Source organism: Mastigoproctus giganteus, chromosome 13 (genome assembly GCF_048544385.1).
Source record: "Mastigoproctus giganteus isolate SK-2022 chromosome 13, ASM4854438v1, whole genome shotgun sequence".
NCBI classification, from domain to species: domain Eukaryota; kingdom Metazoa; phylum Arthropoda; class Arachnida; order Uropygi; family Thelyphonidae; genus Mastigoproctus; species Mastigoproctus giganteus.
The window spans coordinates 118050792-118064975 of NC_143587.1; the positions used below are offsets into that span (position 1 = coordinate 118050792).

Genomic DNA, 14184 nt, shown 5'->3' on the forward strand with positions numbered 1-14184 from the left:
TGGCCTCGTTAAACAAAAAAGTATGTTTTTCATTAATGGCATGAAAGGCGGTGCTGACTGGGAAGCACGAACTGAGGCTTCATGTTGATCTACACGAATATTCAGAGAAAATCGCGTTAAACCTTGGTAAGACGAGTTGCAATCACCGCAAGAAATGTTGTATACCAGATCATTAATTTGTGTTGCGAACGCAGAAAGAACCGAGCAATTATTCAGTATAATGTATAATTTCCGTATTAGCCTGTCCACAATTTTAAATTCAGTATCTTTAAAGAATCTATTAAGCTGTTTGTGTGACTGTTCAACCCATGGGACAGAAATAAAGTATTTTTTGATATTACTATTGTTGGTTGGTGTAGTATTTTGTATCCTATCCTTAGCCTGTACCCTAATTCGGTTTATTGTGGAAAGGGGATAATCCCTGTTTAAGAACCTGCTAGTTAATATTTCTATTTCTGAGCCCAAAGCAGATTACGTCATTGAATATTTATAGGCATTTAGAAATTGATTAAAGATAATCGATCTTTTGTAGGTTTTCGATAGATGCTAAATTCGATTTTATTCGAGTCCCGAGTAAGTGTGAAATTTAGAAAGTTTAATGACTTTGTATCCTTATCCTCCCTTTCCAATGTAAATTTGAGTCTATAATGAATATTATTAAAAGAATGTAAAATGTCTTGGATAGTACTACTATCAGTAATAACTAGAACATCGTCTAAATACCTCCCATAGTATGTGATACGGGGTCGAAAATGTATAAATGTCAAATGTATATGCTCAATCATTGAGAGATAGATCTCTGACATTAAGCCGCTCAGCTCAAACCCATTGGTAATCCAAAAATTTGTTTGTACACCTTGTCTCGAAAGGTGATATAGTTGGCCTCAACTAACAGTTTAATTAAGTGAAAAATTTCCTTAATAGGTAGCTTTGTATAATTAATCGGTATCGAGTTTTTATTTAACATATCCCAAATAATATCTAATGTGTATTCAACGTTTACATTCGTATATAACGAGGTAACATCTAGTGAGAATAAATTGGCATTGTCGCCAAGTCTACAGTCTTTAAGATTATTAAATAATGTATCGTAGTTCTTAATCCCAAATTGTATTACCTGTCTAAAGGGTTTTATAATGCTATATACATGTGTGGCTAAGGATGAAAACACAGAGTTCCTGTAGGAAACAATAGGTTGAATAGGAAATCCAGTCTCGTGTAATTTTACCTGACCGAAAAGTGCAGGAATATTGTATGTTCTGGCCTTCAATTCCAGACAGGCTGCCAATCTCCTGATGTGGTACTGCGCATAAGTAACGTTACATGATATTTTGATGCCTTAAAACCTGGTACAGTTTTATCTTTTTTTGAAATAAACGTTCTGCTGGGCATTTTTTTCAACCAAAGGTCTGTCTCATCGGCATTGAAAACTTGATTGAAAACTGCCGGTGCATTTCTCCTTGAATTCTTATGTTATGTAACGAGAAGCAGTTTTTAAATTGCTCAAACCAAATTTTACTGGCAGCAAACTTCGGGTTAACAGAAGAATCTCCATTTTCTTTTAAATGGTTATAAATTTTTAGTTCCTTTTGTTTAATTACATTTCAGTCTAATGGGATCTGTTTTTTACTGCTATCGTCAATCCAAATGCTGAGTGCTTTTTCCATTTTCTCAATTATTGGTGCTCGGGGACGAGCTGTCACATTTGCAGAAATGAAAGATCCTCCTATAGCAACAGCAATTCTAATTTTCTGTTCGTTTTAATTTATGGTCCGGATTGTTGCTTCGTTTAAACTTTTTGCAATGTACGATACCTTTTCCCCTTTTATAAGACAATCCAAAATTTGTATTTTTGATTCTAAAGAAATAGTTTCTTTTGAGCAGTGCATTTTTGCTTTCCATGGACATAATTTAGGGCTGGAATTTAATTCCCAACAAAGAACAAAGTTCAGTAATACATACCCAGAAAAATGAATAAACAATCAAATAAAACCCAAAATAACCATTTACAAAAACCTTAAAAGTCACGAACTGCAGGCTTCAAAGTCACAATTTTTTATGCTCTAAAAAAACAAGCACAGATTCTAACCCAGAGGTCTCCCAAAAAATACAGCGGACCCTTGCTTTACGATTGGTTCACTTTAATCAAATCACTTTACGACAGACTCTTCATAATAAAATACTGTTTTAAATAGCATTTATAATAAGCAAAAATAGGAGGAATATTATCCACAGGCTATAAAAGCAAAGATATAAAGCACAAAATTTAACTTTATTACCTTACAAATTAACAAAGTTAAATGATACATGAAAATTGGAAGAATATTTTCTAGTTAGAAAAATAAAAATAAATTTATGCTTACATACATAGCTTAATTAATACATACTGTAATGTGTACATACTAATTGATATTTCTGTTCACTGACATTTTTTTTTTGTTGTTGTAAAATTTAAAACAGTAAAAATGATAAGGAATTAATAACAGGGCACGTACAAGTCATAAGTGAGATACGGAGTAATGAGTTTCTGAAAATTATTTATGTTTTTATATGATTGAATATTTAATGGAATGGGAAGCACATTTCACCATAATATTGTGAAAACCCACAGAAATCAAGCTGTCAGTACTACAGCAAATGCAAGAAGATCAAGTTTACTATATGTTTATAATTAGACTGCATGAACAGAAAAGCCCAATAAAACGGAAATTCAAATTGTTTTAGCATTAGCAGAGGCATACGATGCAAGAAAGCAAGCTTATGCAGCATCAGTGAGAAAAAAAAAAAAAAAAACCCCGCTCCCATTTCACTCCTCCGTTCGTCCCAAATACTTAAGGCTGAGCTGGGACAGCTCAGCCTTAAATTTATTTGAGGTTATCAACTTCAACAAAAAAAGATGGCAGTCAGTTCAACCAATCAACTATCTGCTGGCGAAAGGCAAACTTCGAAACATTTATCCTACAACTGTCTTTCCTCAATTTGAATTTATGGCCCCTCAGGTGATTATTCTGAGCAAGAGGAAGAATCCCATCAGCATTGAGCATACTCGAACCATTCAAGGCTTTATACACCTCAATCAATCAAATCACCTCGCAGATGCCTAGTCTCCAGACACTGTAATCTGCAAAACTTAAGCCTTTCTTCGTAAGATCAACCCTTCGTTCCATTCACTAATCTTGTTGCCCTTCTCTGTACTCGTTCCAACAGCTCTACATCCTTCTTAAAATGAGGCCTCCAGACCTGTATACAGTACTTAAGGTGTGGCCTGACCACTGACTTATACAAGAGGATAATCACATCCTTATCTCTGCTAGAAAAATTCCTGTATATCATTGACAAGACACCATGAGCTGCTCTTGCAGACCATCTGCACTGATCAGAAAACTTCATATCTGCCTACACAATTACCCCCAAGGTCCTTTTCATTCTCTACGACTATCAGTGTAGTACCACAGAGTTGATACGTTACTCTGGAGTTACTGCTTCCCATATGTAGTAGTTTTCATTTGTCAATGTTAAACTTCAGTTGCCACCTCTCAGCCCATCTGCTGAACTTTTCTAGATCCTGTTGCAGCAGCGTACTGTCATTAGTGTCCTTAACAACCCTGCCAACCTTCGTATCATCTGCAAACTTGGACATTAAGCCTGATATACCATCATCAATATCATTTATAAATACAGAAAACAACAATGGACCCAACACTGAACCCCGAGGCACTCCACTAATAACATTAGCCTACGAAGAGCAGTGTCCATTGATTACCACTCTGTCTTCTCCCACACAACCATCCCTTTAGCCATAGCAGCAATTTGCCTCCAATCAAAAACCTTTCTAAGATCCAAATATATGATATCAAAGATATTCCATGAATCCAGTTCTTTTGTGACCACATCATAGTATGCAATCAAATTTGTCAGACAAGACTTCCCCTTAACAAAACCATGCTGTGTCTGAGCTATAACTGAAGTCTTGTCTAGATGATCCTGCAGTGCTTCTTTAACCAGTGCTTCCATTAATTTCCCTGGAACCGAAGTTAAACTAACAGGTCTATAATTACTTGTGTCGCCCTTTGATCCTCCTTTGTGAATTGTTGTCACATTTGCACATCTCCAGTCCATGGGTACCTCCCTTGAGTCCAAGGAAGCTCTCATAATTATGGCTAAGGTTATTTCCTTTGCTGCCTCCTTTAATATAACTGGATAGATCCCATCCAACCCGGGTGCCTTTTTTATGTTTATCTTCAACAATTTCTCCTCCAGTTTCCTCTCAGTTATTACAAAATCATCTAGCTTACTGCCAGAGTTTAATACACCTCTGGCATTCCACCTCCCTGAATAACTCCTTATATGTGAATGTAGATACAAAATACTCATTTAGTTTGTTAGCCACCTGAGCAGGATTATCAAAAGTTGACCCATCAATATCCAGTGGACCAATCTGACTCATCCCTTTCCTTCTAGAGTTTACATAGGTAAAGAACTCTTTATGTGCTTTAGAAAAATATCACAAGGTGATAACGACTAGCGAGTCAACAGTGGGGATTCACAAAATGGAATGGAAATGTTGAAAAATTATATCCAACATAATAGAAGAGTTTTCCCAGCACAAAAGCGAAAAAATACGGTGTTATGCGAGATTTCCCGCAATTCTCAAACCATGTTTGAGCGAAACTGTGTTGTAGAAGTATGGTGTTATACAGGGTTTGCCTGTATAAATGTATACTCACAAAAGGTTAACATCTGCAAATTGAAAAAGCAAAGAAAAAGACAATCCTGTGCTTTTTACAAAGCACAGTTTCTTAAAACACGCCAATGTGTGTTTTAAGACAAAAACACAAGAGTTCACTAAAAGAATGACTCAGCGGCTGCAGCAAGTGGTTGTTTATCCCAAATTATTATACCACACTGTGAATATTTTGATAATATTCCCACTGCAGGCATGAACATTTATAACTGAAATGTGTGGGAAAGATAACATGGCACTATATCAAGCAAGGTGCTTTGGAATCAAACAGTATGGTGCCAGGAGATTATAGCATCATGGTAGAACAACTGTTTAATTTAACAACTGTTAAATGCCAGGTATTCAGACTATTTAACAGTCTGAATACCTGGCATTCCGTGCAGTAATGTTACAGGTCAGATTAACAACCAATTAACTCCAGAATTTACAAGGTGTAATATGAAAAAAATAAATAATAATAATAATAAATAAAATTTTAATGACATTGCATGTAATATGTTAAAAAAACCTTTACAACGAGGCTTGCGTTTCACACAAACTCAAATAGGTGTGTCTTAGATAATTCAATTTACAGTTATGATACATTTGCATTCTATACAAATGAACAAAAACTATGCTTATAGTGACATTTTTTTATATGAGTTTTTAAAAAATAAAATTTTCCTACCTACCTCCTTTTCAGGATATATAAACTGCACAAATTCAATGATTTTCTCTATTGAATTTTGAATATTATCAATAGCTTTGTTGCCTTCTCTTATTGCCTGAAATGCAAATTAAAATCAATGATAGCTATGATAGTTACATCTAATATTAGTTCAATGAAATTACATTATATATGATAACACTAACAATCCATAAAAAATTAAATGATTTAATGATTTGAACACAATTTTGTTAACTACTTTTAGTGAATAATAGTAAAGGATTTGTTTCACTGGTGCCTATAAGAAATCACAATCAAGATTGTGTGCACTCAAAAACAAACAATACAAAGGATTACACTTTATTTAGCAGGCAGCTATTCATCAAGATACTAAAGATCAAATATTTATGGCTTTTTTTTTTTTTTTTTTTATGGTGACTCTAAACAAAGTATTGTAACCTATAGTAATTTACCAACTGTTTTGTTTAAAGGCTACGAAGACAGAAGATCGTGTGACATTGGACTTGAATTTATAGACTGCACTTTTCAGGAAATACAGAAGGAAGTTTGTTCTGAAGAACAGAAGTAGAAGGAATAAATGAAGAACAGGAAATGTTAGTTCAATGAATATAGAATTGAACTGTGAATGTACTAGAAGAAATGTATTTGAACAAGTTTGAAAGGAATACAAGAACACTTGTAATTTCACCTCTGTAATTCCTTAGTTCTTTTATTTCTACCTCATTCTTTAAACACATAAAACACTTTCTATTCATGCTGCACAAATATCAGTTGTTTGTTTGGTTTTTAGGAGCATTAGCAACTAAGGCCATATTGCTCCGGGATATGCGGTGGTCATTCCCTGATCTTTCCACATCCTCCGTATTTGGTGGTGACAGGCTCAAACCCCAGTCTAATCAAGAAGCGTGGGCTACAGAGGTGCCAGAAATATCAGTAAACAAGAAATACAATAGAATGTATGTTTAACAGAAAATGGAAATAATTTGTAAGACAAGAATTATTTAACTAACCTGACAGCCTTCTTTTGGAGAGGGTCTAGATCTACCATCACAGAGTGAGTGAGAAGTAAGACACAGAACTGTCTGCCCAACTGCAAAAATTGCAAAGCATAAGACAGAAACAAGCTTAGAAGACCTTTATTCAAAACAAGATCAATAGATTCAGAAATGCTGACAGTTAGTTAGTTAGCTATTTGGTTTTTAGGAGCATTAGCAACTACGGCCATATTGCTCCGGGAATATGCGGTGGTCATTCCCTGACCTTTCCGCATCCTCCGTATTTGGTGGTGACGGGCTCGAACCCCATGTCTAATCAAGAAGCATATGCTACGCACTGCTGCTCCTTCCCACCTGGCTACAGAGGCACCTAATGCCGACAGCAACTCCATGACTTATTCCAGTCTTTTTCACGGAATTCTTCCATAGATCAGCAACATTGCCAAGATATTGTCAATGGATTGACACTGGTGGAATCTGTATGTCTCTTTGAAAAGTTCAGAGACTGAACTAATATTTCGAAGATAAAAAAGCTTGCCAGCTATTTGGATGAATCTCCTTCGAAATAGTTTTCCCTCATACTATATGCAGATTCCAATGCAGCAACTTCTGCAAACATCCTAATAGGATTTCTTTATTGCTGCTAACAGTTCCTGTGTTGTGTTCTGAATAATTTTCTCAGTCATTGCAAATTTGTGACCTTTCAAGCTTGGGGACACACACACACACGCACAAGGGGGGGGGTCCTATTCACAGGAACTTTAATCCTTTTCAATGTACTCTCTATGTATAGTAACACATTTCTCCCATCTATGGATTAGTTGTTTAATGCCTTGATCATAAAAGTCAGCACTTTTTGCCTGAAACCACGATTCCACTTCACTGATGACTTCCTCAGATGAATCAAAGCACTGTCCATGCAATGGTTTCTTAATTTCTCAAAATAAGAAGTCTGATGGTGCTAGGTCAGGAGAATAGGGCAGGTTCACCCTAAAGAAGTTCAACATCTGCATTACACTGATCCAACAGTTGGCGAGAACATTGCATTCAACATTGCTTCTGCAAAGGCATCGGCAATCTTGGAACCTATTGTGCGGAGACCTTAGTCATATGCAGATGATCACGTAAAATGCTGTGGGCAGACCCATAACTAATTCCCACTGCATTTGCAATGAAATGAATTGTCACACGTCTGTCAGTCAGCACTAGCTGCTCAACCTTTGCAATCATCTCACTGTCTGTGGATGTTGATGGTCTTCCTTCTCTTGGCTCGTCAAAGACACTTATACAACTGCACTGGAACTCCTGTTTCCACTTTTTTACAGTGTCACAGGTTGGACAATTCTGCCCATACACAGCTTTCATTTCTTTGTCAATTTCCTCAGCTTTCTTGCCCTGCAAATGCAGGAACTTGATCACTGCTCGATACTCCACTTTGTCAAAATAGCATCCTTCCTCAGATTCCGGGTTCCACCTCTGGTGTTCGATCACCTATGGGAATGAAATTTCACATATTAGTTATTGAATATGTAGACATGTTATATTAAAAACAGCATCTTCCTACTGATGCTTTATCCAGGTCAGAGTACTGACTTTTTCATACCTCCTTGTATATACAGGTAACCCTCGCATAACACGATAGTTAGGTTCCTATAAAATGTCGTGTTGTGCGAAACTGTGTTATACGGGACAAAGAAAAAGTACAAAAAGGGGGGGGGGGTTAAATTCCAAAAATACACTATTTTATTTATTTAACAAAATGTTAACAAAACTAACAAAAATACACCATTCTAAATTTCGAGTACATTCTGCTATCTTTAAAAAATCAGTAATCTGAGTTTGTTTGCTTTTGCTTGATAAATCTTTGTGAATTTCATCATATGGAACTAAGCATTTTTGAAGCTCCCTTTTGATCTTTAGGTCTTTTCATTCAAGAATCTGCATTCAAAAAATAAGATTCTAATTGCTCGGCTAACTTTATGCCTTCCCATATGCATTTTAGTGTAAAATTTGGATGTTAAGAATTTTCATCTGTGCTATCAATCTTCTGAATTGATTTGGTTTTACCTCCGATGCAATTTCCACCAAATTGCTTCATGAGCCTCTATTTCTATGAGTAATTCTTGAACGTCTTCAGTAATCATAATTTTTTTATTTTTTTAGGAGCATAGGTGACTAAGGCCATGTTACGCTGTATATACTGTCTATAAATTGTGTGTCCCAAGGTCGATTTTCTGTTTTACTGGATGAAAACCCAGAGTTTCTGGGAGGAAAAAATCATGCTACCCTCGCCTGACCCAGCCGTGTTGTGAAAAAGGCCCATAAAAATTCCTCCAGTCATCGACGGGATTTGAACTCAGATTTTCCACCCAGTGGGGGGGGGGAGGACAATTCTATCAACTGTGCTACCCACGAGGGCTTCAGAAGTCACATCATCAAAACCTACCCCTCCTACCGACATAGCAAGTTTTACTAACACACCGATTCTGTTTTCTGGTGGTTCGACCGTATTTCCTGAATAAACTGACTCTGGCCATACATTTTTCCACATGCATTTAACGCTGGCAGTGTTACTTCTTTCAGCAATAAAGCTACGATTTTGATATAGTCCACAACTGAGAAATGTTTCCATGCCTCCATCGCTTCAATAGATTCTGAATCAATTTTTTCCAAAATCCATTATAAAGATTTTCTGATGTAACGAGTTTTAAAGGTGGATATAATGCCTTGATCTAATGGCTGAATGAAAGAAATTGTATTAACCTAGTACAACAAAGGTGGTAGTAGGAACATAACTTCAACATGTGGATGACTTAAATCTTTTGGATGGCCTGATGTGCTATACAATAGTAATAAAACTTTGAAATCTAGATTTTTCCACAAATTCAAGGATTTCTTAGTAATTTTTTTTCACTAGCTGATGAACAGTGGGAATTCAAAAAGAGTGGAAATGTTCAAAAAATTGCATCCAACATAATAGCAGGGTTTGCCCCCGCACAAAACCAAAAATACCCTGTTGTACAGGGTTTACCGAAATTCTCTAACCGTGTTAGAGCGAAACCTGGTTATATAAGTACCGTGTTGTGCGAAGATTTCCACAATTTATCAATATGTTAGAGCAAAATCATGTTGTAGAAGTATCGTGTTATATGGGGTTGCCTGTATAACATGGTGTGTGTGTGTGTGTATATTATATATATATATATATATATATATATATATATATATATATATATATTAGTAGTAATATTGTATTGTCTAGAAGTAAACAAAGCAGTTGAGAGAAAAATATGGAAATTTTATGAAAGGGATCATATGTCAAATGCTCTAAAACATGCAGGGCGGCAGTAGAGGAAGCAAAAGATTTTCTGATGTAAATTTTAATTACACATATATAAAAATGTGTAATTTGTAACATATGTATAGAGTCTGAAAAGATGGAAAAGAGAAGTACACAGAGTACCTGAACTAAAAGAGGTTTAAAGAAAAGTAGAAAAAGGAAGTAAAGTAGCAGTGAAAAAGTGAAAGAATTTTAAAAACCTAGTACAATAATGAAATGGGACTATGGAAGAAAACAATATATGAAAAATTACAAATTACCAAAAAAATAATAAAGAGATATCACTGTATCCAGATATGGGAGGGCAATTTTTGGAAAAAAGTTTGAATATAGGCATTGCAAATATGCAGAATCTGAGTACAATAAAAAAATGATACATAGCCAGGCATTTCATCAGGGAACTACTCCTGACCATGTATCAGGCAATGCATCCCAAACTTGTCTATAGTACAAGAAAAGGGAAAAAGCAAATATGCAGCCCCTATCTTAATACTATCAGACAAGGTAGTCCCTACGCAGTGTAAAAAATTAAGTAAATAAAGTAAAAAGTAGCTACTGGACTCTAGCTGTATTTGATTCCCCGAATTTTTAAAGTTTTTACTTTCCTTGCTGGATGCACTGTTACTCTCTTCAATGGATTCACTCACCTTTGATGAACTCAAAAAGTGCATCCCTCTATCTACAGCTGCAAGTTAATTTAGAAGTTTGAGCCATGATTAATTAGACCCTGTTCTCTGATCATCTAAAATTTCACTGGATAGTCATCTCCTGTAGATCTGAATTATACTTGTTTTTGTTTGACGTGTTCCTTTGCAAATATTTATTCTTTCGGCCTTATGTCTAGTGTTATATGTATTTAGGCCTTTATACCATCTTTCCCATAGTACAATGGTTTTTTTTTTTTTTTTTTTTTTTATGTGTCCAGTTTCAACAATAGAGGTCATCCCTATTCACATTTTTACAGCTATATAACACGGTGACTGGTTATTGTTTCCCTTTTGCGTCTAGGTTGTGTGCATCTCTCCTCCGTTTGGCTTAATGACTCCAGGTAATGCTTTCTTCTGATTTTACTTTTCGTTTCGGTTTGTCATTCTTCTCTACAAGCCTATTTTTACTAACGCTTACAAATACCAGTTGAGCCTTACACACCCAGTAAGTTCAGTAATTTTATTGACTTTTTCTACAATTTTTATCTTTTCACTTCCTTTTTCTCGTTCATAAAACTATTATTGTAATACGAGGGGTGATACGAATGCTCCGATTATCCTTCATCCTATAGCTACTTTCGCCTTCTTTTAACTACTTTTTCTCCCTTTCCCCATCCTCAAGAATTTTTACCCTTCACTTGGCTACACTTTTGCTTACCTACACTTTTTTAATCAACTTACTGTTTTTTTCCCCTTACAGCATGGTACACAACTTTGTATATTTGTATTATATTTAACTTTATTTACTTAATTTTTTACACTGCATAGGGACTACCTTGTCTGATGGTATTAAGATAGGGGCCGGATATTTGCTTTTTCCCTTTTCTTGTACGATAGACAAGTTTGGAAATGCAGTGCCTGATACATGGTCAGGAGTAGTCCTCTGATGAAATGGCTGGCCATGTATTTTTTTTTTTTTTTTTTACTGTACTCAGATTCTGCATATTTGCCATCCCTATATTCGGCCTTCTTTCCAAAATTTGCCCTCCCATATCTGAATACAGTGATATCTCTTTATTATTTATTTGGTAATTTGTAATTTTTGTATGTTTTCTTCCACAGTCCCATTTCATTATTGCACTAGGTTTTTAAAATTTTCACTTTTTCACTGCTACTTTACTTCCTTTTTCTACTTTCCTTTAAACCTCTTTTAGTTCAGGCACTGTGTACTTCTCTTTTCCATCTTTTCAGACTCTATACTTATGCTACAAACTATATACTTATGCTACAAACTACACATTTATATATATATATAAATTTCACAGGATCTAAATCCTGTGAGATATACAATCACATTAAAACTGTTTTTCAATATTCCTGGTTGGTTGTTTGATTACATGGTACAAATTCATAAGGAATGATGCCCTGCAGGAATAAAATTATATGCATGATCTTCAACATTTGATTGAGATTGTCTTCCTTTTCTGGGTTTGGAGAAGATGGAGTCTTCCACTGAGAAGAAACAAAGGCTGAGCCTTTGTTTCTGGGTCACATCCATCCACCCACCCATGATTTTTCACGAGTAATAATGGAAGAAACAAGGTGTGGGTTAGCAGCATAATGACAAATACCTTGATATGCAAGAACTTGTCACTCTCTGTAATCATGTTCCATAAGAAATGCCAATTTCAACTGGCAATTTTTCAGATAGTTAAATGTTGATCATTTCTGATAAGATCACGAATATGACTGATTGAATCACTGGTTTTTGAAGTTGGGAAGTGGCCAAAGTAAGGATCATCTCTAATGGACAAGCAGCCCTCTCTTTAAACTTTTTTTTTTGCACAACTGAAAAGTCTTTGAATGAATAAAGAATGCTACTTTTATTTCTCCTTATGTGGTTTAAATCTATTTTAAGACTGCAATAAAATAATTTCAAATAAATTTTAATTAATTTCTCTCTCTCTCAACATTACTGGTTTAGTCAGTAGCCACTATGAGCAAAAATTGCCAGAAAATAATATGCTTGACAGTTAATTGGCAATTCCCACAGTGTGAGATACAATCTGAACATTTATCATTCTTTTTTTTTTGTGTATATGGTGTTTTTCCACATAATTTACCAAGGACAATACAACTATAACCATTAACATGAAATTTTTACCAAAATTGTCAATTGGTGATCTTATCAAAACAAGTTTATTCAATTTAATTTTAGACTAAATTAATGAAAAAATAAATAAATAATAAAATAAATAAATGAAAATAAAATGTTCAGCAAAAACTCTAATAAGGACTATTTTCTGCAGTTGATCACATTGCCCAAAGTTCTATTTATAATAAATCACTTTCCAAACAAAATACTGTGACAACTGACTTTCTGGGTTACCAGCAACGAAAGTGATCTACTTAGGTATTAGCAAATGATGGAAGGATTTGTCTATACTTTTAAATTTATTGAAACTACCCATTTCCACAATACCAGGAATAAACTCCAACAATATTCATTGCTGAAAATTTATTCCAACAATAAATTACTCTAGTTGAAGCCAAATTTCTGCACAACTGTCTTGAAAAATATTAATTCCATTTGTCAGCAACCTGCACAGAATCATCGACAGTTATGCAATTCACAACCACTGCGACCAGTGTGGTTCATCTCTTTCCTTCTTTTATTAGCATAAGGAAAGAATTCTTTAACATTTTTCCTTGCATTCTTAGCCAAAAGACTATTCACAATCTGCCTTAGCATACCACTCCTTTAGTAACTTGATTGCAGACTACTTTACAGTTACTGTAGGTTCCTATGTCCGCTGATGTTTTATAATCATTCTATGCATTTTTCTTCTCTATTATTAGTATCATCAGTTCATCTGATATCAGGTTAGATATAAACTTTGAGATCTAATCCCACAATGCACCATACACCTGATTGACTGCAGAAAGAAATAACCATAACATAAATATATGGTGTAGTTCATATATATTAATATCTTACCTTGGAAAATGGATTAACACTCTGGGCACTACACTGAAGATAGTATGAAAGAATGCCTGTAAAACAGAAACTGTTTACATATACAGTGAAATCTTACTTTCTAGATTAAATGAATCACAAGAAGTACAAATTACTTTAGTAACATATGAAAAAGATCCTAACATTATGAGGGATGTTTAAAAAAAAGTTTAGCAACTTGTGTATAAACGAAATACTAGTTTCAGTTACAATCTTATTCTTCAATAAGATTATAACTTTTGCTTCAATGCATTCATTCCATTCAACTTTTAATATCTGTTAAATAAAATCTGAAAACCTGCTCCCCAAATAGTCAAACTTTGGTAGCATCACCATTGAAAAGCTGTTCCAATAAAGGTTAGATTTAAGAGCTTTGAATATGTAATAGTCACTGGATTCTAAACGTCACTATGAGAAGCTCTACATTTCTGAACGGATGTAGAGCCAAGAAGAAGCAAAACATTTTTCCACGTAAATATCTTTGGGACTGCCAAGTAAAAGGGAAATTCTAAAAAAAAAAAAAAAAAAAAAAAAAGTAAAATAAGTGTAAATCAGGGTGTTAAATAAATAAAAGTACCAAATCAAGAGGTAAAAACAAACATTAAAATTAAAATTAATTTGATCAGAAGTGATAAATCAATACCTAGAGAGGGAAAAACTGATTGTTTCAATGTATAAGTCTGTCCTCGTATAGCACGATAGTTGCGTTCCTAGAAACCCTCGTGCAATGCAAAATCGTGCAATATAAACAACAGCCCCTATGGGAAAAGTAGGG

General features: G+C 34.8%; 1 protein-coding gene across 9 annotated transcripts in view; it reads right to left on the minus strand.

Moving 5' to 3' along the window:
- The window catches only part of LOC150076391 (protein tweety-like), a 291082-nt gene that overhangs the window by 108845 nt on the left and 168053 nt on the right, over window positions 1-14184 (minus strand). For all 9 annotated transcript variants that reach the window (XR_016547803.1, XR_016547802.1, XM_090387163.1 and 6 more), the window contains exons 9-10: window positions 13392-13447; window positions 5416-5508 (exon numbers count right to left, since the gene is read on the minus strand). Coding sequence is in view for 7 of the 9 variants with exons in the window: in XM_090387163.1 (XP_090243289.1) it covers window positions 5416-5508; window positions 13392-13447 (149 nt within the window). In the remaining 2 variants the exon portion in view is untranslated. The remainder of the gene's footprint in view (window positions 1-5415; window positions 5509-13391; window positions 13448-14184) is intronic.